Source organism: Atractosteus spatula, chromosome 11 (genome assembly GCF_055471065.1).
Source record: "Atractosteus spatula isolate fAtrSpa1 chromosome 11, fAtrSpa1.hap1, whole genome shotgun sequence".
NCBI lineage: Eukaryota > Metazoa > Chordata > Actinopteri > Semionotiformes > Lepisosteidae > Atractosteus > Atractosteus spatula.
Window position 1 is genome coordinate 44,155,461 of NC_142716.1, and position 26,127 is coordinate 44,181,587.

At 46.2% G+C, this 26,127-nt stretch overlaps 3 protein-coding genes across 6 annotated transcripts; all 3 read left to right on the plus strand.

Annotated features, from left to right (window-relative positions):
* The first annotated feature begins 1,320 nt into the window (after window positions 1-1,320).
* On the plus strand, window positions 1,321-7,564 carry afmid (arylformamidase). The gene is made up of 11 exons (XM_088926831.1): window positions 1,321-1,388; window positions 2,173-2,263; window positions 2,721-2,825; window positions 3,099-3,147; window positions 3,953-4,038; window positions 4,374-4,446; window positions 4,706-4,803; window positions 5,291-5,369; window positions 6,003-6,138; window positions 6,234-6,338; window positions 6,990-7,564. Exons 1-11 carry the CDS (start codon window positions 1,359-1,361, stop codon window positions 7,041-7,043), a joined length of 906 nt encoding a protein of 301 aa, XP_088782957.1. The 5' UTR covers window positions 1,321-1,358; the 3' UTR covers window positions 7,044-7,564.
* A 2,144-nt stretch (window positions 7,565-9,708) lies between these two features.
* LOC148824133 (soluble calcium-activated nucleotidase 1-like) lies at window positions 9,709-18,835 on the plus strand. 3 transcript variants are annotated; one of them, XM_088926829.1, is made up of 4 exons: window positions 9,709-9,844; window positions 15,360-16,031; window positions 17,078-17,281; window positions 17,920-18,835. In XM_088926829.1, exons 2-4 carry the CDS (start codon window positions 15,383-15,385, stop codon window positions 18,288-18,290), a joined length of 1,224 nt encoding a protein of 407 aa, XP_088782955.1. In that variant the 5' UTR covers window positions 9,709-9,844; window positions 15,360-15,382; the 3' UTR covers window positions 18,291-18,835. The 3 variants fall into 3 exon arrangements, with proteins under 3 accessions (XP_088782955.1, XP_088782954.1, XP_088782956.1); XM_088926828.1 differs by lacking the exon at window positions 9,709-9,844 and adding an exon at window positions 11,895-12,020; XM_088926830.1 differs by lacking the exon at window positions 9,709-9,844 and adding an exon at window positions 13,770-13,860.
* A 126-nt stretch (window positions 18,836-18,961) lies between these two features.
* lgals3bp.1 (galectin 3 binding protein, tandem duplicate 1) lies at window positions 18,962-26,037 on the plus strand. 2 transcript variants are annotated; one of them, XM_088926826.1, is made up of 6 exons: window positions 18,962-19,062; window positions 21,422-21,524; window positions 22,022-22,213; window positions 23,039-23,170; window positions 24,080-24,359; window positions 24,653-26,037. In XM_088926826.1, the coding sequence occupies exons 2-6, from the start codon at window positions 21,455-21,457 to the stop codon at window positions 25,752-25,754; spliced, it is 1,776 nt and encodes a 591-aa protein (XP_088782952.1). In that variant the 5' UTR covers window positions 18,962-19,062; window positions 21,422-21,454; the 3' UTR covers window positions 25,755-26,037. The 2 variants fall into 2 exon arrangements, with proteins under 2 accessions (XP_088782952.1, XP_088782953.1); XM_088926827.1 differs by lacking the exon at window positions 18,962-19,062 and adding an exon at window positions 19,733-19,798.
* The last annotated feature ends 90 nt before the right edge of the window (window positions 26,038-26,127 follow it).

The following is a 26,127-nucleotide window of genomic DNA, read 5'->3' on the forward strand; positions in this document are numbered from 1 at the left end:
TGTGGTCGTCCAAAATCTGCTTGCTTCTCAGGTAGCTCATATGGGGGGGGGCGTACCGGTCTTGTCCGTGCGAGTGTGATAACTGTGTTATTATTAGGTAAAACGCCGTTTGTTAACTAAGGACTTTAAAATGTATATGCTTTATTTGTACGTGCTTTTGGAACATTTGCTGCAGGGTAACCTGGGCTAAACCGCACGTTTTCCAGAAAACAAATTATTGCATTGACAAAGAGTGACCGCAGTTTGACATCTACCTACTGTATGCGGGATAAGAGACCAAACCTTTGGAAATGCATTTCTCAGGCAACAAACGATGGAAATGAACAGGTAACGGGTTTATTCTATGCTGAAAAGAAAAGAAAGAAAACACGTGTTTCCTTTCTTTTCAGCATGGAATAAACCCGTTACCTGTTCCTTTGCAGCCTACGCATGCTGACGCAGCTACCTACTTGAACTACTTCAAACCACGGAAATGATCCTTGACAGTAAGGAGTAGACTCATTTTTTAATGCCCTTGAAGGAATTTGCATAGAAGAAATCAATTTCATTTCAGAGGGGTGAAATGCAAGGATTGTTAAATACTGTAGTGCTCTCCGGTTCACGTAGGGTATGCGCCCTCACAACTACCGCCTCAGGACGGCCCCCCACCGCTGGGGACTCGAACCCGGGCCTCCAGCGTCACTCAACAGGGAACCAGCCAGTTGGGCTGAGGGGTTCGAGTTTAATTTACAGTATAGGGATGTAAATGAAAACACTATGTAATGAAAGGAGCTAAACATAAAATGGGGGGTACTACTGCTAGTACAGTGTGTTCAGCATTTCGTTTTCTTTTTAAAAGAACTCCAATAACTTTTGCATTTCCTGAAAAAAAAACTCTGCTTTTTTAAACAGACTGGATTGTCATTGAAACACTAATTGTCTAAAATGAAAAATATTACCAGAATATAAAACAGGTGTCTGTACACAGAATTTACAATACAAAAACATGAAAAATATAACCAGAATATAATACAGATGTCTGTGCACAGTATTTGCAGTGTTGTACTTTTATCCTTTTATCATATGCTTTGATAACATTTATGTGTTCATACCGAGCCTTTGAATGTGCCTTGTTTACTCATCTGAAGTTGCTCTTAAATTTGGCAAAACAGATCTCCTTTTAAAGTCTGGGGGGTGGTGGGGGTAGCAGGAATGGGGAGGGCAAAGTCTGTATTGATACAGGGATCCTCTTTAGAAGCCAAACAGTGACATCACTGAAATGCTGCTCTCTCATTGGTTGCCTACAGCCAAATGGTTTGGTCAGTGGTTTTCAAATGCCCTTGGACTCTCAGAAGCTGTAGTAGAAACTCACAAGCAAAATGGCCCACTGGAGGGAAATGAAGAAAGAGGTAAGCATGTGTGATGTTTTTGTCTGTTAGCTCTGGTGGTCTCCGTAGTTAACTGTGTTCTAGATATTTGTAAATAGCTGTATAGAAATGCATACAGTACGTCAAGCCAGTATGACTGTGTAAGTATGAGTAGACTCTCCCACTGAAGTATACAGCCCTGAAATATACAGACAGAACTGGCTGACTTTCAATATTTGTGCAGGCAATTGTATTTTATAAAAAGGCACTGATTTCCTTATGCTGGTTATCTAAATTATGCTGTTTTGTTAGTCACCAAATTTGAGAAAAAATACTGTAGTTATTATACAAGTATTGTGAACTCAGTAGTACTTAATGCAACTTGGTTAAGGAGATCAGGGCTCCATTAATACACTGTAATACCCTGACGTGAACATTTTACATTTACTTTTGCAGCTGCTCTGTTACTGAGTGGTTAGGGTTTTCTCGGGCACTTATCAGTGTGTCAGCTTTTTTTGCTAATATGTCCACATATTTCCAGATTAAACAGACCAGAAGCTTGTGAAAATGAAAGGGGAACATTCGGTTCAGTGTCTCCTCTTTAAAGAGGAACTTCAGACTCAAAATCTGCCTGCGTCATACGCGAGCAAAAAGAACTATTGTGAGGGCTGTCAGCTCGGGAAGACTGTCACTCTGTGGCGCTGTGGGCTGGCTGGCTGGCCTGAGTCCTGTCTCTGCCCGTGTGTGTGTGCGTGTGTTTGCTTGCGCATGTGTGTGTGTGCTGCGAACAGGGCTGTCACAGTCTGAAAGGGCTGTGCTGTTCCAGGAGCTGGAGAAGCAGTACTCCCCCAGTCAGTGGTCTCACAGGATGGCAGCTGATGTAGTGGTACAGGCCCATGCAGCGTCTCTCAAAGAAGGTTTGTTGTTGTTACTGTTAATCATTAAATTGCTTCTTACCGAGCTTAAAAGAGCTCAGTAAATGCTGGTGACTATGTGAATTGCAGAAGACTGGTGCATATTCAGTAAGGCTTTTGTATATTCAGCAAGTTGCTGAAACGTTAGCATTCTAACAGACTACAGTATTTTAAGGAAACCACTTTATCAGGGGGGTTAAGAGGGTAGTTCAGTGTAGGGAGGGTCAGACAGGAATGCACTGTGGTGCTATAATATTCACAAATGCCACTTGGGTCAGGCAGCTGTACTCTTTTCACTGCAAGTAAGGACCAGACTTGAGCCATGTTCTGCCAGAGAAGACTTTCATGAAAATAATGTCATGATCAAAAAAGAACACTTGTTTAATTATTCTTAGTCATAGTTAGGTGGTTGATTGCATTGTTCTGTAACATGCAGGGATGCTGTCTTTTCCTCTTGTAGGCACTGACAGAGCACGCGCTGTGGCACAGACCTTTCTCAATGTGCCTTATGGAGAAGGAGAGAGGGAGAAACTTGACATCTACGTGCCTACAAGGCCCTCACTAGGTATGAGCTGGACGCCAACACTGACCTCTTAAGTGCATTTTTGGTAGTATGACTTTACCACTGCTTGCCACAGTTTCCCAGGCCTCTGTATAGCTTCTCAGACCTTTTACAGGTGGTGACAGTTTGCAGCAGTGTGAGGAGTGTACAGGAGTGTGTCAGTGGGGTGAAAGAAGCAAAGAACAGAGTTTTGTGCTATAGATCGATGCAAGGATCTGCTTCTGCACAGATAAACTGTGATTAATGGTTTTCCATTTTTCCTTTGCTGTGTTTCAGATTTACCTTTAGTCATTTACATCCATGGGGGATACTGGCAATTTTTAAGGTACGTTGCTTGTGAGCTGCTTGTAATAACAAGAGATGTTACATAGGATGTGCATAATCTGTTAGATTCAATCACCTTAATATTTTCCTTCTTATGCACAAACTCTTATGTATCCTGGGGTCAGCATGGCATAGTGTGTTAGCCTTTGGACTCATAACTGTCCGGTTGTGGGTTGAAGTCCCTGCTGTTGTGCCTTAAGTGAGGTATTTTATCCCATTTGCAGCAGCCCACCCAGCTGTATAAGTGCGACCAGCAGGGAGGGGTCAGCCCTGCAATGAACTGAGATCCCATCTGTGGAGGGTGGCAGGAGTCACATGCTCTGTAGTCTGCTTAACCCCACAGAGACCAGGATAAGCTCTGGCTGTGGTTCTGGTTTAGACTTTACCCTTTTACATGAGGTCTTCTAGTTACTGATGTTAATGTTCAAAATTATCCCCTGCCCTATGGGGAAAAGGGCATGACTTGATCATTTTAAAATCACTGTTACGCCACAACTAATGATTACAAAAGCACTCATTCTAATTCCGTGAACTGACATGGTTTGCGCTTGCCAATCAAAACTCTTTTTGAATGCATGATAACATTGTGCGACTATTATGCTAGAACTGGGGCACTCCTTCACACAAAGGGTTGTGGGAGTATGGAACTTCTTTCTCACAGCCGCGAAATGAGATGATTTGAATCGATTAACTATTGAAAAAAAGACAAATGGAACTAGATGTGGCACATGGCCCCATGTTTGTAACCGTTCGTATGTTTATTAAAGTATATATTTTTATTTCATCTTGAATTTTCATTTTGTCAGCAAGGAGGAGTCTGGATTTTTGGCTGTTCCTCTGGTGTCTAAAGGTATCGCAGTAGTGGCAGTCGGTTATGACACTGCACCCAAAGGTGAAGCAGTTTTTCTATTGATAACTTATTCATAATGAAACACATCAGTACTTTCAGGATATGAAATCTTTGAAAATGTGAATTTATTCTGATTGAAGGCATTTCTTTATTTTTGTTTGTTAATAAACAGCATCATTAAAACATCTCCTGAGCAAAACTGACTTAGCTGAGCTACGACAATCCCTTTAAGTCTAGTTTCCTGAAAGGAAAGTAAATGCTCAAGTCAGTTAAAAATGATATTTCAGACACAGACCGCGTTTGTTGATTATTATATTGGTTTTCTGACTCATTTTGCCTGCAACTCATGTGTGATCTGTAGGTGTCTCATTTCTCAGGTGACATGGATCTGATGGTGTCACAGGTGCGGCGTAGTGTGGCATCTGTTGTCCAGCAGTACTCTCACATCAGGTAGAATAAATATTTGCGAAGTAACACTGTCCAGTCTGGCAGTCTGTAAGGATGGAATTGATCCTGACAAATAATTACCTGTGATCCAAACAATTGGACATCCCAAACAAGAACCCAGGCTTTAATATCACAGTTTACTATGCCATTGTAAAACCATGGTAAAGGACACATTATGAGAAGGATAAGACCATGGGGAAACCATGGAAATACCATATCTAGTTTTTCCAGTCAGCTGTCATACGCATTTGTCTCCCCACAGTGGAGTATACCTGTGTGGCCACTCTGCAGGAGCACACCTGGCTGCTATGGTCCTCTGTACTGACTGGTCCCAGTATAGCACCACGCCCAACATCAAAGGTGCGTCAGCTAACCAGAGCCTGCGACTGCTGACAATTGCGGCCTTTGGAGGTTTGGCAGGTCTAACCAGATCTTAAGGCACCTGTGTCTCAACTTCTCACCTGCGAAAAAAAAAATGCCTTTGTAAAGAGCAGAAAGCGGTGAACTTGTGCAACAAGCTTCCGTTTGTGACCTGGTGGCTCACCAGCAGCTGTGATCATCAGTGTTTCTTAATGTTATTAAATTGGAACACGCAAATATAATGTTTATGGAGCTCTTCATCCACTCTGCATGTCAGAAAAAGAACGAAGCACAACACTGTTTTTTCAAAGACTCTTGATTTACAGCTGATTGACCTAAGTGGGGAAGAAGCAAATGATCTGAGATTTCGGAGGCATGCCATTGTCTGTGTTCATGGTGGTGTAGCTAATGATGACAGTGTCCGTAAATGAGACATTTGTTGTGTGCGCTTTGCAGCTCATACTAAACAGTGCTTTCTTTCTTGCAGGTGCATTTCTGGTCAGCGGTATTTATGATTTGGTGCCTCTCATGTCCACTTACGTGAATGATCCCCTGAAGATGACAGAGTATGTGCAATACATGCAGAGTGAAAATTAAATGTGGAAAGCTTGCAAGCTGGGTCTGATGATCAGAGGAAAAATGTTTATGACCTTTTGCCATACAACTGCAAAGAACTTGCACTCCTTGTTTGAGAAATGATAGCAATGCAACATCAGGTTGCATTGGATAAACCAGTTTTTCCTGTGGTAAAAGGCCTACTTATTTATATGCTTCAGGGATACTACCAAATATTTTTAAAAATCATTTAGAGATTTATTCTAAGCACTTACTGTTAATGTTTGAGTTTTCTGATGACGTGAAACATTTCAAACTGTGGAGGGGAATGGTCACGGCCACTGACTGTCATCACATCTGCTTCTAACAGTGCTGTAACCTTTTAATAGACAGCAAATTCTTTCCTGTCGCTCCTGCAGTTCACAAATTGAGGTTCCACTATGAGACACCACACTACTCAAAATTCACAGAGCTGCTTTTTGGGTGAATTCTAAAATCCAGAGTAAACTAAAATCGAGATGAGAAACCACATTTATTTTTGTGCTGGTAGCGGATTGCAAGTTGGAAGAGCTTGGTTTTCCAACACCTCTGTCCTCTCCTTGAGACTGGGTTATGTTTGAAAGACTGTGCTGTTCTCCCACTAGAGACGTAGCCCTGAGGAACAGTCCCATGCAGCTGGTTCCTCAGCTGAAGCAGTTCTCTTCGGGCTGTGAGATCGTGGTGGCAGTAGCACAACATGACTCCCCTGAATTCAGGAAGCAGTCTTTAGAGTTCTTCCAGGTAAATCTGAACACCAACAGGAATGCAGTGATTTCCAGAAGCGTTAGCTATTCCGAGCTTTCTCAAGGATACTGTTTAAATCATCTTTCTGACAGGCTTTGGAATCCTCAGGGCTGAAGGTCAGCTTTGATGATGTCCCCAACACAGATCACTTCAACATAATAGAACAGCTAGTTAACGAGGAATATCACCTCACACAGGTATGGCAACAGGGTGTCCTTTAACTTATGTTTTGTATACTACAATGTAAATAGTGCAACAGGATGATAAGTGAACACTGTGATACTGATAGGACTCTTGTGTCTCTTGTCTAGTGTTCTGGGTTGGGATGCCTTCTGTGTTGAGATCCATGGTGTACTAGTGATCACACCGTTTTCCCCCACTCCTGAAAGACATGTGTTTGATTGCCTTAGGGGTCTCCAACCCTGTGTCAGCTGTCATTTTTTAAAAATATTCTCTATTGCCCAGGGACAGTAGTGGAGCTTCTTCCTCCATAGATATGCCATTGATAGAATAGGTTTAGGTGAAGAAGAGGTAGCAGTGAAACACCATAGTGAGATATGTCTACTATCTTGAAATCACTAGTACTGTTATAAAATACATTCTGAGTACTTGTTCTGTCATCCAGTCACATATGGCATGCACAGAAATATGTATGTACCCAACTTACATTGGGTGTTTTTTAAAAATGACTGAATACAGATACAGTATTTTTAACATAGCTATTTTGAAATAAACTTCCGTTTTAGACTTCACAATGTGACTTTTGTGGTCACTGTACGCAGCTCGCGTAGTGGTGTTTATCTGCAGTCATTCCATTGCCGTTATTGATGCTCGTCTGTGTTCTGCAGCTCTTGCTCAAGACGATAGAAAGAAACGCGGCGAGTCACACACAGGAGCCCTGACCTGATCTGCCTTTGGGGAATCCTGCTCAGACGTCCACATCTGCGTTACGCCATCAGTTATTCTCCGAGTCAGAAAATGCAGTAGTGATTATTCGTGTTCTAACTGGTAGATTGTAAACTTTGGTGATGAAGAGGACAGAAGCCGAGACAAGAAGGAGCTGGTAATGTTCTCGTGCTCCTTCTGTGCGTGCAGGGGAATTGCACTGGAAAAGAGTGTCTGAGACATGTTCCTTTCTGGAGCTGGGCAAGGCCGTTGCCCTCTAGCACATTAATGTGATGGTGTCCTTAGAAATTACACTTACTGTAGTGTTCACATCAGTATCAGCAATGTTTTTAACTTCACCCAAGGAAATGGTTGCTGTAACAAACAGATCAAAGTCAAAGTAAAATTTTGAGAGTTTTCTGACGCTGTTTTTGACAAACTGCCAAGTATATTATGACTGTAGATGACTTGCTGCTGATAATCTGTGTTTAAATAGTGGAGCATTAATTTTCTGATAAAATCCATATTTTAAACTGTTTTTCTTTGCATTTGTGGTGCATTTCTTTTCTATAGGTAGTGCCATACACATTTTCACTTGTTTTTATAAACCTGAGTGGGGTTTACAGAATTTATGAGAAAATCAGGCTAATGCCATCAGAACTGGACAGAAACTATTCTGAATTCCATTTGTCCCTCCATTCATCCTTTCACTTTCTAACCTCTTCGTCCAATTTAGGGTCCCGGGTTGCGAGGGAGCTGGAGCCCATCCTGGCAGGCAGTGGGTACAAGGCAGGGTACACCCTGGACAGGACGCCAGTCCATCGCAGGGTAGACAGGCACGAACACAGACGCACACACACTCGCGCCTGGGCCGGTTTTCCCGGAATCCACTTAACCTTCCAGTATGTCTTCGGACTGTGGGAGGAAAGGGGAGCACCTGGAGATAACCATGAACACAGAACACAGAACGCAAGAACATGCTAACTCCACCCAGAAAGCAATCCAGGTGAATTAGAACCCAGGCCCCAGCATGACTACAATACTGAAGATATATGAGGCTGGCCCTTCTCAATTCTTAATTTTTTTTAGTGTGTTGTGCTAAGCACTTACAAAATTTAAATAGCATATTTCAGAGCATTTTACTTTAATAATACACATTTGACACATGTATGGGTACTTTCACTTTCTGAGGTAGTGGGTGTCATTATATATACGACAGGTATGATACAGTAAGAGATAATAATAATAATATATTTTATTTATAAAACACCTCTCCAAACCCGAGGATGCTGTACACAGTGATAAAAAATACAATACACAATAAAAGAAAAGGCATACAGAGCATAAGATTTGGCACAAGAGCATACGGGTTTATACCGAGAGAACAGGCCATCAGGCAATCAAGCCCCGGTAAAAAGGTGAATTTTGAGTTTGGATTTCAAGAGAGTCAAAGTATTTGTTTCTCATATGGTCTGAGGAAGGGCATTCCATAACAATGGAACTGCAACAGTCTCCAAAAGCCAAGGATTTAGACCTGGGTCCAGTGAGATCCACCATTGTCACCAGCCGAGACCTGTGCTTTAGTCTAGGAGCCCTGAAAGTGGTTTCATTTGCAAAGTTTGGAAGTTTTGTGTCACTTGGTGTTAACGAACAGTCAGTGAATGTACTGTGTTCTTGAACGTCATGCAGCGTGAAAGGTCAACGACATAAACTACAGGTGAAGCAGGCCTGGGTCCACAAAGATGATAAGGGTAAAAGAGCTCTATTCCTGGGTAGACACAAAGGTCTAGCTCGAATTTCTTAAAGCATCAACCCTTCCACCCATTCCCTCTCGGCTATGCACCCCATACAATGCCTGTAAAGGCAGCAGTGTGGAGTACTAGACAGGACTTCAGCCTGGAGGGTCCTGGGTTCGAATCCCAGGTGGAGTTCTGCTGTTGCAGTTAATTAGTTATTTGAAGTGGATTCACCTAAGAAATGACTGAAAATGCAGCCCACTGCACAGCAGAGCAGATAGAAATTAGGTCCACTTTGCTTACTTAAAGTTAGGGTGGAGAAAGGGTTAGGTAGACCAGATGGTGCATGCCCAGAGTAAAATGTAATATTCTACATGGAAGTGTATTTAAAACCGACAACAGGAGGCTCTTCTGTACCCAAAGGGTAATGTGAGTGTGGAACAGCCTACCCAGCCATGTTGTTGAAGCCGATACCCCCTGGCTTCTATGAAGAAGCAGCTGGGTGAGATCCTTGGATCAATTTAGTCCTAACCACCAAATGGCTAGATGGGCTGAAGAGCTTCCTGTCTTATATTCTAACACCAATAAAACCCTCTCGTTATAATTTAAAAAATAGCGGCCGCAGACGCTATATTATAAACATAGGGAGCGCTAGTTACAAATGTAGAACTTGAGGCTCTCTGTGGCGCCCTCTAGTGACGGCTGCGTAGTTCTGTCGGGGCCACAGAGTCCAAGTGAAAAAGTAGTAGAGCGGTTCACCGTGTGTCTATTCTTTTATCCTGCCCTTAGCCTTGTGGTCATTCATTCGTGCGTCTTGTTTGAGCTTAAACAACAAAACATAAGGCTGGGGGAGACCTTACTGTCCCTCCCAGAGAAGATAAGCCTCAGGCTCATAAGTTGCGCAAAATGCGTGTTGGGTAGGCGGGGCTGTCTCAGAGGGAGCGGAAGTGCTCTGCGGGGAGACGCAATGTGAGCCAAGCGATGGAGCAGGGACGGCTTACGACAGAATAAACGCGTTTTTTCTCCTCCCCCCCTCCCTACACCACTCACTGAGTGAGACCTACGGAGGATCGCAACTCACTGCAAGTATCGCTGTATAATACTGTCATGTTTGTGTTTTATTTCTGCGTGGCTGGCACCGCTGAGCTCAGCTCTTAACGACCGCGGTCGGAGATGGAGCGACGATTAGTGGCTACCTACTGTATCGGCGAATTCCTGAACGCAGCATCTGTGCAGAGTGTTGTTGTTTTTTTTTTAATTATCCTGCAATTTGGTGCATCTGCCTGCCTAGAATTTGCAGCGTGCGGTATTTAAAATGAAGCGAAGACAAATTAGCTTCTACAAGGCTGCGCAAGGTCACCTCTCCGCGGTATGAAGCGGCGAGGAAGCCAACTGTGGTATTGAAGCTCGGAGGAGCTGAGCTGAGTGTTGTCCGGTTTCTGATGAAAGCAGCATCTGTTCCCAGGGCGCTATGAGTGAGCATCTGTAGGGTAAATGTCTGGAGAATAATGTTTGACTTTTTAAACATTATTATGCGTAGTACAACGGGAGCTTCTTTAGTTTTTGCACTGAAGGAGACTTCTTCAGAAAAGTGGTTGTAATGACACTGTAGGTATTATTACATTTAATTAAGCCTAGATGACTTTACGACAGAGTGCCTCGTTAATTGCATTGTGTGATGATCATCCTGGAGTCTAAAAAACAGCCCATGGATTTAATTTTCTTAATTATTCCTGCAGTTATTAAAGGCTTGGGGGGGAAAAAAAGTGATGTTCTAGACTCGCCTTCAGACTTAGCCTGCGGTTAAAGTTTGCTCAATTTCCCCGCATGGTGATACAGGATCAGTTAGTTACATACCCATTTTAGGTAAAACCTAAGTCTTAGAAAAGTGCTCTATTTGAAAGCAATTACATTTTAAATTCTTTCAAATGTATTTTTATGGCCAAAATGAATATCAAACCGAGACAGGTGTGCCCCAGTTTTGGGGCTCACAAAACGTCACTTTAATAATTAAAGTTATAATAATTAAGTAAAAAGCTGTCCTAGGGGAGCAGGCCTTTTAGACGCAGTCTAACTATGTAGAGTTGGTGCATATTGAAAATTTCCGTAAGGTTTTTTTTCAGGACTGGTACCTATAGGCTTTTAAAACTTTCTATTGTTTTTGTTAATTTTAATGTTTTAAAGAAAAGGGCAAGTTAAAAGTCCCAAACCTACCAAATAAGAAACGTTAACTGGCAGTATTCACCTTGCTAAATTGTAATAGTTGAATACTTCAGTACCTAGTTTTGTTGTTTTCTAATTATGACAAAACACTAGGCCAGCAACTGTTCTGTCAAAACCGTCTTTGGTTTCCTTTTGCAGTCCCCCGGGTTTTTAAACCTATTCATGCATTTTAAAGGAAATGATAAAATCTCTTACTGTTCCTGGTATCACGTTTGGCTTCTTAACCACACTGCTGCCGTCTGCGCAGCTATGAATAAGACCTGTAGTGTTTGCTGAGATATCTAGCCACTGAAAAAGCCCTGGAAGAAACAGTGAGGGGAGGGAGGGTGCAGATTACAGGGTCACGCAGACCATTGGTCTGGTCTGTGTAACACTGAAACTCTTCCCCCATCCTCGTTTCCTGCCATGCAGCTTTAGGTGCTGTGTTTCCTGGATTAGGATATGGCGTAATAGGCAGGACTCCTAAAAACGGTACACTTCGTACACCAGAATTGCAGTGACAACATGATACAGGCTGGATCAAGAGCTCCGCTAGTACGGATGTTTGCGTTTCCGTGGTTACAAGGCTTCTTGTAACTTGTATGACAAGTGGGGCCGTGTTGTGTGGTGTTCCGGTATCTGTGCAGGTGGCCCTTGTCCTAAATTTACAGCTTAGATGCATTGAAACTGTTCTTCTATGGATTTAATGTGTAGGAAAAAATATAAACTTCTAGTATTTGTTTTGAACCGGTTGTATGCTGAAGAAAAGAAAGCCAACAGTTGTTTTAAGCGTGACTTTGCAAAACTGAAATGGAATCAGTGTGTGAGAGGTGTCAGTGTCAGTAACACACTGCCCCTTGGACCCTAGTTAAGCAGTTTGAGATTAATCTTTGTGTAGTTAAAGTTCATAGCAGTCTCTCACCCCATGAATTCCTTCTCATCCCTATAAAATACCTGATTGTGTCCATGAGTGTTCAGAACCAGGAGTGGAGCAGATCTGAGGGAGTGTGTGGGGAGAGATGGCTGTCCGGCGCTCACAGAAAAAGAGGTGGAAAGGTATAGAGTACAGCAGCAGTTTCGTTCCTCTTGATGAGCATGTTGAAAAGCAGCACTAGTGTCGTTGGAGTGTGTGTGAACTGGGGACGTTCCCTCTAAATGCTTCTTTGGGCTAGCAGATCATAGACCAACGCAGGAGATGAACAACTACTACCAAGGTTTTTGTCAGTCTGTCTATTTAATTTCTTAGTGGCGCTTTCTGTGTCCGGAAGGCAGCCTGTTTTCCGAATCTTCCTTTCTTTTTTTCCCAAGGTGTTGTGGTTTTTCGCTGCATTTTTGTAATGTGCCTGGCAGCACACAGGGTAAACTGCAGCAAGACCAGCTGAGGCTCTGAACCTTTCAGGGAGGAAGGGTGGAATTTCACACCGGGAGAAATAAACGTTCCTTTCATTCTAATCATTTGTAATCCTTGTATGTGGCCCCCCAAAATACTAGACCGTATATGAAGTCCTGAAGTGGGAAATAAAGAGAGTGCAGGAAAAGCATTTACTCTGCTCGTGTTCCTAATTGTATCAGTGTGAATATTTCTTTCAACAAAAACCCACCTCTTGCCTTAATAATTATTAACTGATTGATTGATTCACAGCCTCCTGGCAACAAGAGTTTCTGGGCGCAGCGAGAAGGCTGCTTCCTCGTACTCTCTGTAGCCTCTAGAAAATTTTGAAGCGTTCTTTGTGTGGCCTGTGGGACTTTTACATTATTTGATTATTTTTTTTATTATTTGCACATATTAAGACCTTCCTGTTTTGTCTCGGGAGCCTCTGGAGTGGTGTTGGGATCTGCTCCCTGCTGCAGGATGCAGAGTGACTGGGCTGACAGGCTCACTGAAGGTAGCAGCCCTCCCCAGACACACCAGTCCAAAAAGGAGGTCTGTCTGGCCGGGGGTCTGTGTTGAAAAGGGCTATTGAGCAGTGGGCCTACGAGCTCCACACACTGACACAGGGCAGGTCTCGGAGAGGCGTTGTTTCCCAGCACAGCGTCAAGAAGCTGGTCCTGAAACGGGCTCTGTTTTGCCCAGTTCATCTGGCTTGTAGAGGCCATTGTTCCCTGTTGTTCCCCCACTGCCAGTCAGCCTTGAAGTAACCTCTCTGGGCCGCCAGCAGGGCCTGACTGAGGTGGCTGTCTGTAGCCTGTGTCATCGTTCACGGGCCGTTCAGAAGGAAAAGAAAACTGGCTATAAAAATAAACATACATTCTAAACATAGCTCTCCATTTCCCAGAGACAGACGTGCAGCTGTGAGTCCAGAACACCAATGAATTCGCTTTCACACACAGCCCTGAGCACAAAGCTATAGAAAGGCAGTAGTGTTAGACTAAGAGCAGACTGCGTCTAAAGTGAATGTTCCCGCCATGTGTGTGTAATAACGAATCATTTTTATTTGTGCTTCCTAGACCCGCACTTAAGATCAGTGTGGGTGAAATCGTCTGCCGCTACAGATTGTGAATTTGCATTTCATTTGTTAATTGATTACAATACAGCTCCTGGTTTCTTTCTGTAATAAGGACCTTCAGACATTTTGGCAGTGTATAGGTCACCGTTTTTCAATCTTACGGGTCAAGTGAAAATCTTATCCAGTGCTTTAGGCTAGCTGGTCCCTGGTGTTGGCTGGCGGTCGTGTTGGCGCTGCTGCTGGGCAGTTGTGGGAGCTGAGCCTGGCGTTGGCTCAGCCTCCTGACCTCTCTTACTGCAGGAGCGAGTGCCTGCCCCCACAACGTGCTTTTCTGCCGGCACTTCCTGCTCTACCTGTTTGCTCCCTGCTTCCCTGGCCGTATCCGAGATACTGAGCCACTCCCGGCCTCCACGTCTTCACTCTCTCCGGGGTGCACCTGTGGCATGTTGGTAAGGTACAGTGCGGCTCTGGGGGGCTTGTGGTGACCCCACGTGCTGATTCTTCACTATGTGCTCTCACTAGGGTCAAGGGAATTCTGCTCCTCCGTGCTGTAGTATGGGCCTTTGGGTCTTTAACCTTTTTAAGTTGTTTTCCTGCATTGTTTGGCTGTATCTCCTCCCGATGGGAAAGAAAATGTTGGATACAAACGTTTAATGAAGTTCCACGTTTAGTTCTGACACGTTTGTTAAATGACCGTTGCTATTATACTGAAAAAGTTAACCAAGCAGTTCAGCGCTGAGATTTGTGTTCTGGGGTTGTGAGATTGAGCATTTCTGTACAGCCTTCATAAGTATAAAATCAATGTGAACTGTTTCAGCTTAAGTGGTTGGCGGTGGTAGATTTTGTGGTTGGTGCTGCCCTTGAGCTGAATTAGAATTGTAATTAGAATCATGTGATAATTTTTAATGTGTTTTTTTGTGGTGTCATTTCCTGGCTTTCTTCTCTGCGAATATATGTAGTGATGGCTGGTAGAGGGGAGACTTAAACTGTTACATTTTTCTTTTAACTCGTTTTAAAGACATTTTTATGTGAGTTTTTTGTGAAATTTAGAATGTCTTTTGTTTATTCAGGATTGGCAAGGTTCTAATTTTAGTGAAAACAGAGAAGACCTGTTTTGCAGGTTTTATTATAGCTACGGCTGTTGCTCACTTGAACATAACAGCGTTGTGATCTGAACTACGTCAGGTGAGGTCTTTTTTTGCAGAAGAAGATTGTACGGGCAGTGTTCATTTGGGGTTATTTAAGTACTCGCTTAATTCATTTTGTTGCCGATGTGAAAACTCAATCTAGAGACTTTAATCTCTGGGTAATCTTTGAATCTCAGCCCCAGCTTTCTCACTGTGGAACTGAAGAGGCACCTGCCCACAGAGACTATAATTAAATCTTCCAGTTACATCAGAACGCATTTCTGAAATATTGCTTAAGAATCTTCAGTGTTTATTCTTCATTGTTTCATGTTGAATTGTATTTTTTTTTTTTACTGTTTCTGAAATTGGAAATGTGTGTAGAAGACAAGCCAGTGACTTGCTCCAGGGTTGAATGACTTTTCACGTGTTCTGACTGCTCTCAGGATGCGTGTTAAAGGCCCAGTCCTGATCTCTGCGCCTTTTTGCAGTTCATATAGTGAAGTAACTCGTGGCGGCTTTTGTGTGGTAAAGGCTGGGGGGCGAAGTATTGTGAAACCTTCCCAGGGTTGAACATTGAACACGGCCCGGAAGTAGCTCCAGGAGTCCTGTTTACTTAAAGGCGTGTCGTGAAAGCTCAGCTCCCGGACAGCGCGGGACCTTAATCGCACTTTTTTTTCGGAGAGGCGGGTTCAAAACAGAAATGACAGGAAATCCTTTGTCTTCCCTAGACTCGTGACCTCATGTGCCGATCTTTGGAGCTGGGGGAGAAGCGACTATGTCCGGTTCACTGACCCTCCTTGTCCCTGTTCTCCCCCCCCCAGGGCTCTCTCCCGCTCCCTGCTCCATGCCCGTTGTCCCAGGCTATGGCTCGCCTGAGCGGAATGAGTCTATGAACTCTCTGCACATCTCCGTGGGCACCCTCCCCGTGCTGGCCTCCATGACCAACCCCACGGACCCCCGCTTCCGGCTCAAGTGGAGGCCCATCGTGGCCGTGGCCCTGGCCTTCACCCTGGCCCTGCTGCTGTACCTGCACCGCTCCGCGGGGGCCCCCGGCGCGGCCCCGCGCGCCCCGCCGGAGGACAGCCGCGGCTGGCGCGCCAGCCGGCCGGGGGGCGGGCGGTACAACGACACGTACCCGCTGAGCCCGCCCGAGCGCTCGGCGCAGGGCGTGCGGTACCGCCTGGGCCTGATCGCCGACCTGGACACGGACTCGCGCAGCGCCAAGGAGCAGACCTGGTTCAGCTACATGCGCCGGGGCCACGTGCTGGTGTCGGAGAGCGGGGACTCGGTGAGGGTGGAGTGGGACAAGGAGGACGTGGTGCTGGAGACGCACCTGGCCGAGAAGGGCCGGGGCATGGAGCTGTCGGAGCTGGTGGCGTTCAACGGGCAGCTGTACAGCGTGGACGACCGCACCGGCGTGGTGTACCGCATCACGGGCAACAGGGCCGTGCCCTGGGTCATCCTCCCCGATGGCGATGGCTCCGTCTCTAAAGGTTCGTGCCACCTCCTCAGCCTGGGCACACCGTCCGGACTTCTGCAGGCTGTGAACTGGTGATCCTTGTGAGTTTCAGCCAGGTGCTATTTATGGATGAAGTCATTGCTTGAAATGTATTTTAATAATAATGTAATTATTTAGAATAGTTTAATATTTACATTATTTAATTATTATTTAATGAACTCTTATATATAGCGCTTTCTGGACACTACACTTAAAAAAAGCGCTTTACAGGTAATGGGGACTCGCCTCCACTACCACCACCAGAGTGTAGTTTCACCTGGATGATGCACCAGTCCGCTCCCCACACGCCAGCTCTCAGTGGGGAGGAGAACAGAGTGATGAAGCCAGTTCAGAGATGGGGATTATTAGGAGAGCATGACTGGTAAAGGCCATGGGGAAATTTGGCCAGGATGCTGGGATAACACCCCTACTGTTTTTGGAAAATGCCCTGGAATTTTTAATAACCATAGAGAGTTAGGACCTCGGTTTTTCTTCTCATCCGAAGGATGGCGCCTTTTTACAGTATAGTGTCCCCATCACCATACTGGGGGGAACAAGACCCATGCAGACTTCTGGGGGTAGCGCCCCCTACTGGTCCCACTATCACCTCTTCCAGCAGCAACCTTAGCTTTCCCAGGAGTCTCCCCTCCGTGTACTGGCCAGGCTCACACCTGCTGAGCTTCAGGGGGCTGCCAGCTGTGAGTTGCAGAGTGTTATGGCTTTTGGTAATCATCCCTTGACCGAGGTTCTCTGCTGCCAAGGAACAGGTGAAGGTTTATTGCTTGCTGAAAGGAAAAGAAGAGATACAACATTTCGTCTGTGGAGCCTTCTTATCAAGGTATTGAGGTTCTTTGCCATCATGTCTTGAAGCGCACACAGTATTTTGCTCTTTGTCTCCCTCTAGTGGCTGATGAGCCGAAGGTCAACAGCACAGGTTTCAATTTCACTTTCTGGCCTACTGGTCCTTCTAAACGCCCTGCTGGGGAACTCGGGGTGCCGTGGCGAATCGGTGGGATGCTGACGGTCGCCTCTCCCTCGCAGGGTTCAAGGCGGAGTGGCTGGCGGTGAAGGACGAGCGGCTCTACGTGGGGGGCCTGGGGAAGGAGTGGACCACCACCACTGGGGAGGTGGTGAACGAGAACCCCCAGTGGGTGAAGGTGGTGGGGTACCAGGGGAATGTGGAGCACGAGAACTGGGTGCCCCAGTACAACGCCCTGAGAGCCGCCGCGGGCATCACCCCCCCAGGTGAGGACTGGGGAAGGGCAGTGAGGGGTGAGGGGGGTGATCACCGTGACGGGACTGAGGGTCGGTTGTTTAGGCGTCTCTGCCTCCTGAGCAAGGAAGACCGAATTCCCAAGAAGGGCACCTGTTTCTAGGTACAGGGGGGATCATGCAGAAGACGGCTCCTTTTCCAGCTCCATTTCAAGTCGTTTTTTTTTTTTGCAGACCCTGTAACAGCGCTATGATGTAATATAGATAGGAAGGTTTTGGAAAAAATTGGATTCATCCATCTATCCATTTTGGGGGTTGTGGGGGAGCTGGAGCCTATCCCAGCAAGGCCAGTCCATCACATGGCCCACAGACACACACATACTTGCACCAGGGCCAGTTTTCCCAAGAGCAAATTAGCCCCCCAGCATGTTTTTGGACTGTGGGGGGGGAACTGGAGCACCTGGAGGAAACCCTGTTGAACTCAGGGAGAACGTACAAACTCCACACAGATAGTACTTCAGGTCAGAACTTGAAGCAGTGTTAACCACTGTAACGCGGTGCCACCCTTTATCCCGATTTACCGATCTGCACAATCATTTGAGCGCTAAAAACAAGGTCTGAAGACCGTTTTTTGAAAAAATCTTTTAATTCCCGTCTGTCCGCCCGTACAGGCTACCTCATCCACGAGTCGGCGGCGTGGAGCGACACGCTGCAGCGCTGGTTCTTCCTGCCGCGCCGCGCCAGCGCCGAGCGCTACGACGAGAAGGCGGACGAGCGCCGCGGCACCAACCTGGTCCTGAGCTGCTCGCCTGACTTCCGCCACATCCAGGTCAGCCGGGTGGGCCAGCTCAACCCCACGCACGGCTTCTCCTCCTTCAAGTTCGTCCCGGACACCGACGACCAGATCGTCCTGGCGCTCAAGTCCGAGGAGGACGCCGGCAAGATCGCCACCTACATCCTGGCGTTCACGCTGGACGGGCGCATCCTGATGCCCGAGACCAAGATCGGGGACGTGAAGTACGAGGGGCTGGAGTTCATCTAGAGAGCTCAGGCGTCAGACGGCGTTTTTCTGACACAGTCGCAGTCACACTCCGAGGGGGGGGCAGATAAGTGCCCTTTCTGAGAGATGGGCCGCGGCGATGCGGCGTTTCCTCTTGACTGTGCGTCTCAGCCTGGTCCGCCAGGCTTGGCTCACGGTCTCTCCCCAACAACTCTGCAGCCTCACACTCGACAAGTTTCTGACTTTCTGGAGAGGAATTTAGAAAGCCAGTCACCTCACCTTTAACAAAATGTGCTGTACGTTTATCGTTAAGGGACCTTGAAACGCCAAGAACAACCACTGCAGAGAAATGACAGTGTATCCTCAAAACTGACTAGATCCATTTACATTTACTGTTTGTGAAAGACGGCTTGCGGGTCTGACACTGTTTGCTTACTTGAGGTCGGCGTGTTTTATTTTTTTTTTTAGGATTGTTTTTAATTTTTGTTTTTTTAAAAAAAACGTGAACGAAAGTTCTGCATCGCCTCGAGGATCAGTTGTAAAGTTTTGTTTTCCCCAGTAAAAAAAAAAAACTTCAATAAACACTCGTGATGTTCCCGTTTTCTTTTTGTTCAACGCCGAGATGAAATTTCATTTCTGTCCGTGGGAGACCAGGTCTCTTCGTGGCGGCCCATGTGATTTCCAGGAAGGGGGCCGAAGTGAAACTCCTCCTAATCCAGTTGTAGGACTATAGCTGGTCGCCGTCTGCAGGGGTTAGTGCAGCTCTGGCGCTGAAAGATTTGGGGTTTGACACTTTGATTCTCGGTGTCGGCGGGTAAGACGCTTAGAATGCATTCTTTCCGAATCGTTAACCAGTTCAGGACATTTTAGTCGCAGAGCAAATATCTTATCTTTGACCTGCCGGTTAAAACATCGGCTTTGATTCTTTTTCTAAATTATTACTCCTGAACGGACTTTTATGCCGCAGCTGAAAGACTTAACTGTAAAATGTAAACTGGCTTGTGAAGTTTAGTGTAGCTGAATAGATCCAAATTAATGTAAGCTGAGGCTGTTTCAAAGCTGTGTGCATCTCACACCTGTGTCTAGCCCAGAATTTAAAGTTAGTGTAGCCCAGGCTTTATTCAAATAGTTTTTTTTTCTAGAGCGTCATTGTCAATAACACAGTAGTCTGAAGTGCATTTTAAAACCGTGGGTTTACACGATCCTACATGTCGGTGTTTCGGGAACAAAAGCCTTTATCCTCAAAATTAATTTTGCTAGAATTTCTTCCAATTCGTTTTAAACATGTGTCCCCGTTGAATTTTTCAGACCAAAAAGGAAACGGGTGAATTGTTTTTTTTTAGAAATTACCTCCATTATTAAGTTTCGATTTTGAGTGTTTTTTTTTTGCTTTTAACGTGTGATGCTCGCAAAGAAATATATTCTGCTCATAATGCCGTTTAAGGGACTAGCACCCGCGGTACCCAAAGAACAACTCCATGTACTTCTATTAGAAACGGCAGACTGTAGTGCTGGAGTTTGATGAGGCTTGGAACAGTTTTACCTCAGAGGTAAGTGAGGCAGACCAGATAACCGCACTTTTAATTATCCAGTGTCTTTATTTCTCGTAATTGAACTGGTCAGTAATAATTTAAACATCTGCCACTTCAAAGCTAGTTACATTAAGTGCAGAGATTAGTCTACTGAGGGTTAGTATGGTATTTTGATTAACTTTGATTTGCGGTTTATAAAAAAAAAACCTCGATGGTTGATTCACCGTTAAAGTTTGCTGGGGTGCCCGACGGCAGTGTGCCATTTTTTTTTATCCCTACATCCATTTTTTAACCGCATCTTACAATGCAAGGTCGCGGAGAAGCCTATCCCGGCAAGCAACGGAAGCCAGTCCACCACGGTACATACTGACCCAAACACAGATACCCGCCCCGCACACACACACACCTGGGCCAGTTCTCCCAGAAGCCAACCTACCAGCTTGTCTTTTGATAGTGAGAGGAAATCCAGCGAAAAACATACAAGCTCCACACAGACAGCACCCCGGGTCTCTGAAATTGAACCCAGGGCCCCAGCGCTGCGAAGCAATAAATCTGACCACTGTGCCGCCAGTTCTTGTTATTATAAAAATAAATCGCGCAGGAGATTTTCACTTTTAAACACTGGATACTTACTGTATGACCTGTGTTCATAGATGGCATGCTGTTTTCCTTTTAATTATGAAATGTTAAGGAACGTTTTCAATGTTCCAGTTTGCGAAGACTGCACAGGGATTGTGAAAAGTTGATTCGTGTTTTGTATTTTTGTAGCGTTTGAAAATCCGTTTTACCTCATGTAAACCAGCTCCTGTGTCTTCTATTTCTCCTTATTTATAACGGTAACACTTCCCATTAACTCGCGTTTCTGCTTGAATTGGGACTCGGCGCTGTGTTCGGTTTTCCATTTGAATTGTATTGTACTGTCTGAAGGGACCTGCTTTAGTCTGAACTGGGGTGTTTCTTTAGTCTCTGTTCTTGGCAGCCTAGGTAGGCAACAGGAGAATTGGTAAGTGCCATTTGTCTGCTTTGGAGACGCATACCGGCAGCCTGGGTCGGGTCTTTTTCATTAGAAATGATGCATGATACATTAATATAACTTGTGTAGAACGTAGTCATGGCTTTGTTGTGTGTTTTGTATTTATTTTTTTTTGCTGTCCTTTAAAAAATCTTTTTTTGTGTGTTAATTCTTGAGGTGTTAATTCTTAGGACCTTACAACAGAAGGAAGAATGTAAGTCGTGTTAGGACTGAGTAGACCACTCGTGTCTGGTTTGTCCGCAGGTTTTCCTTCCAGCTCAGATCCTACTGAGCTAAACCAGCTGCTTACTGGCTTAACTGGACCAATTCACTAGCTTGTCTCAGCTCTTCGGGTGCTGGGGCTTTGAAGAGACCCGGATAGTCTATAGATACACCAGACCTTCAGTACCAGGAATGGACAATGCGAAACAAAGTGAAAAAACTGACTAGCGTCTAAGCACTACAGCACATACAGTATACTGCACAGTACTTGCCGGTACGGAAACCTCTTCTGTACTGTACTTGTTTGTGGTTTGTGCTATTCGAGTCCAGAGAAGTGAGAAGTCCTTTTGACAGCAGAAATCGCATTTCACTTCCTCCTCTCCGTTTTGTTTCTGTTGTCGTTCCAGACAAGTGCGTTTCCTTCCAGTCGTGCCGTGAAGATGCGAGTGTGCAGTTTCGCTGCCGCTTTGGCTGCGCTGCTCCTGCTGCTGCAGGCGAGACCGGACGCAGGTGAGAAGAAAGGCTCACGAAAACTCAGTTTACGGTCTTACCAGCAGGTGGCACTGTTTGTCTGGGTTTTCAATTAGTCCGCTTATTTCAAATTAAACTTGTGAGTAGAAAGAAAATACCGGAGCACGTCTGAACGTCTGCACGTCTTAAAAATGTCTGAACTAAAGCGAAACTGGCGAATGCTGAAGTATCAACATGTCCACAACATGACAGATCAAGGTTAAAAGTGAGGCTGTTGTATGTAGAAACTGTTCTCCATGGTGAATAGTTAATTACAGTCAATGGGATTTTTTGTGTATGTTGTGTACGCTCAATATGACGACGAATCTTTATAAAGAGCGTTGTTTTCCAAAAAACATATTCGGAATCAAGTGTTTTCGAGACATCCTAGTAAAAGGTGTAGAAATAAAGGGGACTTTGAGAAAGACAACTGGAAGCATCTCTGCATTGCGGTCTCTCGGGAGCTCACGGCGGCCTCCGGCTCTCCCCCCCTGCAGCAGCGAGCAACGGGGACGTGAGGCTGGTGGGGGGCGCGTCCTCCTCTGAGGGCCGAGTGGAGGTGTATTATACTGGGAGCTGGGGGACGGTCTGCGACGACAGCTGGGATATAGCCGACGCCACGGTCGTGTGTCGCTCGCTGGGATTCGCCAACGCCACCTCCGCCGTCACGGGGGCCATGTTCGGGGCAGGTGAGTCACCTGGCTGGGCTAGAGGTGGGGAAGCTGAAGACACGGAGTGGGTCCGGGCGCTCAGAGGTCGCCTGCCGGGGGTTTCTCGAACAGTGGCGCACAAGCTCCTTTTACCCAAAAGAAGGTTTTCCCAACAGTTTTAGCCAGTATTTGGAGTCTTCCCTAGCGTCAGGCGGCTTCTGTCAATCGAAATGATGCAGTCACAGGAGGCGCCACATGATCATCTCTCTGAACCCGCGGCAGCAAATGTTGCTTACAGTACCACGGCAGAGAAATACAGTCTATAATGTGCGATGCCGTGGCCTCTGTTTGTCAGAGGGAAAGAAATGGAGGGAAATGCCATTTTCAAATGAACAGATTTTTGCTTCCTTATTTATTCTTCTGTTTAGTTCATGCCTTTATCAGAGGCAGCCTCACATAATCACAATTGCCCGAGACACAGATATATTAATGCTCCACACCACATTTGAATTCCTTTTCTTAAAGGATGACCTTTAACAGAAATAGGTTTGCTATTTCTATATAACAGGCTTACTATTGTGATGACCTGAGGTCTAGCCATTCAAGCTTGCAAGCCAATAGATCATTTTATCTTTCTTAAACTCGCTATATGTATTATACAGTATACACCGTGTTGTAGACAATATACACTGTGTTCCAGGAACAGAAACCAGACTTCATTTTAATAGGAGGAAGTCCGTGGTGGAAACTGTAATTCGTTAAGCCTGAGTTTCAGACGAACACTCTTTCTGCTGCGCTGTCTGGTCCTTGTCCGATTCCCCCCCCGTTCTCTCCCTCTCTCTCTGCCTCTCTGCCTGTCCCCAGGCTCTGGCAGGATCTGGCTGGACGATGTGAGTTGCCAGGGGACAGAGAGCTCGCTGGCCCTCTGCAAGTTCAAGGGCTGGGGCATCACCGACTGCCAACACTCTGAAGACGCCGGAGTCCGCTGCCAAAAGAGTAAGTATTCAGCACCCTGCTTAGTAAATAATGCCTTACACGTATAAACCATTTTACTGGGACGCTCCACTCAAATGGAATTTTGGCCAGGACATCAAGGTAACACCCCTACCATTTGCACCTTTTTACAGTATAATGTCCCCATCATTATAGAGGGACATCAGGACCCACATAGACCACAGGGTGAGCACCCCCTACTGGCCCCTCTAACACCTCTTCCAGCAGCAGCCTGAGCTTTCCCATGAGGTCTCCCATCCAGGAATTGGCCAGGCTTACACCTGCTGAGCTTCAGGGGGCTGCCAGTGGTGAGCTGTAGGGTGATATAGCCGCTGGTGACTGCACACTCCCCTGCTGCACTCCAGCCCCTGTAGTTTCTCTGCACTGTGGATTGTAGTAGACGTCAGCTCCCATGTGAGTGAGAAATATCCAGGAAAGAGATGCCAGGAAAGGGAAGGGGGGGGGGGCAGTTATCTTTTTTTGCAGCTGTAACATTGAAAGCCAGCCCCCTGTCAGACGCTTTGAAAGGTCAAAACAGGAGCCGACATTCAGAGTGTCAGAGTTGGATGTAAAGATGTTCTGATCCAAAATACTAGAAGAGATATTCCGGGATCAGGTTCCCAGGGCAAGTATATGTCATTCATCAACACCTGGAGAAGGCTTCACAGCCAAAATGTTGCATCTTTTTTCTTTCCTTTTCCGCATGGAATAAACCTGTAAAACTGCCTACAGTGAAGCAATATTCTCTGATTTTTTAGATCAAGTGTTTATTTTGATTTTAAAAAGGATCTTCAGAACAGTAAGAAGGCTTTCAAGAAATAATGCAAGAAGCTGAATTGGTTTAATAAACTCCTTAAGAAGTATCAGTGCTTTGGCAGTTTTGGAAGCCTAACAGTTATGCCTTTCTTCCAGATGTGGCGTTGGACGACACCAGCGTGTATTCTCTGGACAGCAGCTCAGACTTGCCGAAGGCCCTGGGGGAGCTGTTCGACAGCAAGCGGGGCTGTGACTTCTACATCACCGTGAAGAGCTCCAGAGAGGAGGAGGAGGCCACATCACAAACCCTCTGCGTGCACAAGGTGGTGCTGTCCCTCAACACGGAGGCCTCCTTCCTTAATCTCACCCAGAGCTCCAGTCAGATCACCATCGAAGTCACTCAGGACTGCCAGCCCTTCGTCGCTGACTTCATCAGGTGACATCACAGTCGCAGCCTCGTGAACTGCATGCACTGCGTCCTCACACACACCCCCTTCTCTTTGACGAGTATCTGCTACTTAATCTCTGGTAGAAATAAGGTCATGTTTCTTTGTGCTTTTTAAGTTAAAACTCAGTTAATGCAGGCCCTTTGCCTTTTGAGCCTTGTTTTACATCAGTCACAATGAAGGGCTAAACACTGAAGCAAAACCTGTAGCATTGTAGTTTGCCTTGTTCTGCTTACCTGATTGACGATTTAACAGATTGCCTCACTCTCGTGCTCCACTCCAGGTACCTGTACACACGCAAGATAGATGTCACCCTCTCATCAGCCCAGTGCCTTCACAAGCTGGCCTCCGACTACCAGGTGAGCACCTTGCAGCAATATGCTGGGCAGCTCTTCTCCTGGCTCCTGCCCGAGGACTCCACCTTTAAGAGCCAGCTGTCCTTGTATGAATACGCCATCCGCTCTAGGGACCCCATGTTACAGGAGACCTGCCTCCAGTACCTGGCCTGGAACTGCAAGGCCCTGATTGGCTCTCCCATGTGGACGAAGCTGGGCAGGGAGACCATGCAAGCCTTGTTGTCTCGCTCCGATCTGGTGGTGCCAGATGAGGCCTTCCTGCTGGAGGCAGTGGAGAGCTGGGTCCAGGCCAACCACACAGGTGACGGCGCCCCCAGCCTGGAGAGCGAGTCAGCCCTCCTGCAGCAGATACGGTTCCCCATGATTCCCCCCGAGAAGCTCTTCGATCTCCAGTTCACCTCCAGCGTTTTCAAGAGTCACAGCCAGGTCTACCAGAGCGGGATGCTCCAAGGATTCCAGTTCCACTCGGTCTCATTCCCCAAGCTCATGCAGCACCGGGAGCAAATGAGGGAAGACTACATACCCAGGATCTACACCGCTGACCCCTGGAGCTTCACCTACAACATGTCTGCCGCCCAAGACACGTACAGATACAACTCCTACCACAGAAAATACAGTTCCCAAAGGCACTACGGCTCGGGATACAACATGGGATCCAATGGCAGGTGGTCCCAGTCCTTCCAAACCCCAGCTCACAACAGCGCCTTTCTGAAGTCCAGCCCCATCTCGTGGAGCGTGGGCGTCTACACCTCCGTGCAGGGCTGCCAAAACAGCGGCTACAGGTGCGACTCCGCCCCCGCCGTCAGCCTCTCAGGCTACACAGGCCAGACGTACGGAAACTACAGCATTCTGTACGAAAACCGGGTCCTGTGGGTGTGCAGTGGTGGCTACGTCGCCCACGTCCAAGAATTCAAGAACAACCTGGCCGTCCTCCCTTCCAACGGCACTGACGGTCTGACCTACCCCTGCCAGTCCGATTACGAGTCGTATCGCTTTATTGTCCGTCCGCGGTACAGCCTGCATAACTAATGGCGTGCCCTCAGTTAAGGAGCCGGTCGATACCCTCTCCGCGTCACCTGGCCTTCCCTTGTAATGGGCACTGAGGTCATTTTGTCAGCTTCCCCCAGCAGGGCTCGCTTTCATTTTTTTTTTTGTGGGGCTTTTTCCTGTACGTTTCGTTTTAAATTCTGAACCTGACTGTAATCCAATTAAGTTTAGGGTTTCAATCTGTTGTGACGAATAACAGCTAGCCACGGCCTCTGGAAGGGTCGTTTTGCAGTCTTACAAATAAATGGAAACATGAACGCTTTTCGTGTAGTCTGTTTTGTCATTGCAGACGTGTTTTCGAGCGCGGGTCTGTGCGCTCAGATGGGTTAGATTAACATCCAGTGAAGCAGAACCT